The 3,816-nt window shown below is 36.1% G+C and overlaps 1 protein-coding gene across 1 annotated transcript; it reads right to left on the bottom strand.

The window, feature by feature from the left end:
• Positions 1 to 1,688: 1,688 nt before the first annotated feature.
• LOC105117971 (glutathione S-transferase F6-like) lies at positions 1,689 to 2,795 on the bottom strand. The gene is made up of 3 exons (XM_011015802.1): positions 2,618 to 2,795; positions 2,457 to 2,505; positions 1,689 to 2,362 (listed from the first exon to the last, which is right to left on the bottom strand). Exons 1-3 carry the CDS (start codon positions 2,765 to 2,767, stop codon positions 1,920 to 1,922), a joined length of 642 nt encoding a protein of 213 aa, XP_011014104.1. The 5' UTR covers positions 2,768 to 2,795; the 3' UTR covers positions 1,689 to 1,919.
• Positions 2,796 to 3,816: the final 1,021 nt, after the last annotated feature.

Genomic DNA, 3,816 nt, shown 5'->3' with positions numbered 1-3,816 from the left:
AAAAGGTAAAAATTATATTATTTTAAAAATAAAATAAAATAAAGAAAAATAGTTAACGAGTTTTGACATGATTTTAACTAGGTTTGTCATGGGTTGACCAGGTTATAGATCACCTTGTGTTTTTAATTGATTCACAACAAGTCAATTTTTATCAAATTTCTATTGAAACCTTACCCCTCGAAGGAGTGTAGCATAAGAATCTCAAATCTTTATCTTTCTTTTATGCGTTGCAAATTCATTTTTATTTTGAGCTTCACTTCATTATGTTAACCTAGTTTAAATGAAATGCCTTGAGAGTTGATTTCAAGTTCAATAGTGTAGCATTGCCTTCGGAGTTTTCTAGCTTCTAGCATGTAAATGCCTAGTTTGATTTCAAAACCAAGCGGAGGTTCTTCGAGACTCGCTTGTTAAGAGGCCTAATAGATGGATCAAGTATGGGTCTTAGTTTCCTCTTATCCTCTTTCTCCTAGCGCAATTGCCTTCTAGAGTTCGTCCATAAACCCATTACTTAAAATAATAAATTTCCATCCTCTGAACTAAAGGTTTTCAACAAGAAAATAGCTAGGTGAATGGAAGCACCAAGGGATCACTGTTTGTGAAAGATTGAGATTCTATTGATACAAGCCAATTTCAATAGATTTATTGATGGTCCCATTAGCGTGCATCCAATAGGGTGCTTTAACCATTCGACCATGAATGCTTAGCGAGGATCCTTCTATATGATGAATAATCAAATTGAAATGAAATTTTTAAAATAAATCAATGCAATTTAAATTTAGAAGGAATCAATAAAAATACATCAATTCAAATCCTAGATTTTTGAATTGCTATTTATTTTCTCCTAGACATAGCTAAATTTTAATTCCTTAGCCACTTAGATAGAAAGATCATTCCTTCACCAATTCAAATAATAGACGGAGACGAGACGTACAATTGAAATCATGTTTATGAAAGCAATAGCTCTTAGCCGTCCCCTCCCCAAATCTTTCCCCAAGTGGTCCTTCGTTACGCTCTCATTTCCTAACTTTAACTCCCATGTGTGGTTACCTTGCTCGAGACCTGCTCGATTGATTAAGTTGGACTTGCTTGATTCAAGGGATGAGTTCGTCCGGTGCTCATTGAACTCGAGTCCATTGCTCATTCTTGCCACTGCCCTAAGAAAAGGACACATGCAACTTTAAGCATGGCAATTGAAAATTAAAGGTATTATGATGTTTGTCAATTTAGTCTATAATAGAGACATATAATGCCTTTTATGAAGAAGATCAATTCTTTTTTTCAAAACGATAAAGACTGCCTTGATCAAGTGCAAGACGAATCATGTTGTGTGCACAACCTGTTCCAGCTTTACTCTTGCAAGGAGGATGGCTAGCATAGAACCAAATGCTTCTGCCATATTTCGATCAAACCAGAAGAGCAGATGCCCAAATGAAATAAGCGTTTTTGATATCTAGTCAACGACGACAATGTTATCGGACCAACACCAAAAGAGCACAAAAGGAGCTCTCGTCGTTCATGTGTTTCCAGAGCTAGAATGATCGCTACGCATTCGTTGCAAAAAAGAAGAGAGAATTCAGATCAAAACTTGAGAATGTTGAAATGATATTGGTCCATAAAATCTGAACTGAAATTTCAAGGCTCATCAATGTCCCACTTTATATATAACCGATGCAGGAAATGCCACGAACAACACAAAAAAAAAGACAAACTTTATTCCGCGTTTAACCATCCTTCGCATAGAAGATTGATGACCACACACCATACACAAGATCAAGATACAAGTACTCGAGAAGCAAACTGGGGACCTTTCGGTCTACCTGTTTCTGTAAACAGAGTTAATATATATTGATGACTAAACACCACACTCGTCTTTTTATTTATTTATTCAGGACAAGAGACCCTGCATAGTTCCTTTCTAATTACTTGGGAAGCAAAGCGAGCACCTTGCCCCAAGCTGGCCTTCCAGTGATACTGGCAACCCATGCGCTAACATGGGGGCGAGAATCGAACAATTTCTTGGATGGAGTCCCCAACAAGGCCTGGATGTTAGGGAGGTGGTGCAGATCTGCCAAGGTGAAGCAGTCACCAGCTAGGTACTTGGATTGAGACAGTCTTGCCTCGTACACGTCTAGAACCTTACCGAGAGTCACCTCCGTCTCGGCAACTAGAGCTGCATCTGTTGGTAACCCAAAAATTGGTTTAAAAACTAGCTCCCACACCAGTTTTGAAGCTGATGGGTCGAACTGGTGAGATTCCACTTCTTGCCATACCAAAATTGTGGCATACCCGTTGCCTGCAGCGCCCAGTTGAGTCCCTTTGCTGGCATATTGGTGGGCTACGTACTGTGAAATTGCTCTTGATTCTGCAAATACCCGAAAGAGTAAATAAACTATAGCCCCCAACAAATCGTGTAAAATAATACTTCTACAGTAACTAGGGGTTGAAATCTTACTCACCAAAGAGCTTAAGATCTCCATCAACAGCAGCTGGAACTTGACCAAATGGCTATTTCATTCGAAGAAGAAGTAATATGATATTAGATTAAGAAATCGATAGATGCAGTGATCATTTGCGATAAAGAGATGCTCTTTTCTTTCAATATTAGTAAAGTACTTACATTGAGGGAAATATGGGGCTCTTGCTTGTGTTCCCCAGCTCCCAAATTGACATTAACAAGCTCAAATTCTACCTCTTTCTCGTAAAGGGTTGCAAGAACTCGCTGGGTGTTGGTCGATATAGGGGTTCCATGGAGTTTCAATGTTGCCATGATTTTTTCCAGAATATGTTTTTCTTTTTTTCTTTTTTTAACCCAGAGAGAATTCGGTTTCGTTAATGCCTTGGTCGATATATACACCTTGTCGGTATGATGCCAATTTCATTCCCATCAATGGTTGCATTGTCTAACCTTCATTATGAAAGGCTATATAGGTTTACTGAGGTGGTATAAATAATTGTTTTTTTATCATTACATCACATATTATTCACATATCATGTCTGCAACTCCATATTTTAAGCTAATTTTAATTGAGAATATATAAAAATCTCAAATTACTAAATAACAACCCATAATACCACAAAACATGTCACCTAACACAATATATACATTCATACTCTCTATTCTTGTTATCTTTATATACACTATTATCACTTTTTTATTTACTATTTTAAACATTAGAGAGCCGCTTATTCTAATATGAAACTTTTTTTTTAGGAGAGTGTGGAATGACCAAGCCACCTTAACCTATAAGCATCTATGAAAATCCCAAACCAATTTAAAGTTTTTCTTGATTTTATTAGTGGTATTATTTATACAAAACTAAACAAAATCTAGTTCAATTTCATTTCACACCTCATCCAAAACTTCTTTTCATAGTTGATGACTTAAAAACATAAAGATGTGAGAGGGTAACTAATTTCCTTACCATAAGTACATAAGCTCCTCAAAAATCTTTAACAAATTACCCATCAAATGGAATAGCTCAATGAAGTTATTCTATTTGCAGAACAATAATTTCACACTATTTGACTTTTCTAATAGATAACATAACATCTAACTTCACTATATACATAATTAAGTGCACACAGACAACCATGGTTTTCTAAATGAAAATGATAAATCAATGTGCAATCAAGTAGATATGAGAATACTCAAACTTTAACCCTCCCCTCTGAAGAAGCTACTCCTACCATAAAGAACACTCTTAATTTGGATGCTATATGCATGAAAGTCAAAGATAAAAAATAAAAACCTTAGCAAGTCTATGCTATAAAAGGTGCTATTATCATTGATCTTCCTATAACTCTCACTCGCTTACT

This window comes from Populus euphratica, unplaced genomic scaffold, assembly GCF_000495115.2.
Source record: "Populus euphratica unplaced genomic scaffold, PopEup_1.0 scaffold1683.1, whole genome shotgun sequence".
Classification (NCBI taxonomy): domain Eukaryota; kingdom Viridiplantae; phylum Streptophyta; class Magnoliopsida; order Malpighiales; family Salicaceae; genus Populus; species Populus euphratica.
The sequence above is the reverse complement of the archived record's forward strand: the minus strand, read 5'-3'. Positions and strand labels throughout refer to the sequence as shown.

Excerpts from the sequence above, each read along its gene's own strand:
- LOC105117971 (XM_011015802.1), bottom strand. The coding sequence starts at position 2,767 with ATGGCAACATTGAAACTCCATGGAACCCCTATATCGACCAACACCCAG. Across the intron at positions 2,506-2,617 it reads AGCCCCATATTTCCCTCAAT|CCATTTGGTCAAGTTCCAGC; the intron begins GTAAGTACTTTA and ends CGAATGAAATAG. Across the intron at positions 2,363-2,456 it reads TGGAGATCTTAAGCTCTTTG|AATCAAGAGCAATTTCACAG; the intron begins GTGAGTAAGATT and ends GGGTATTTGCAG.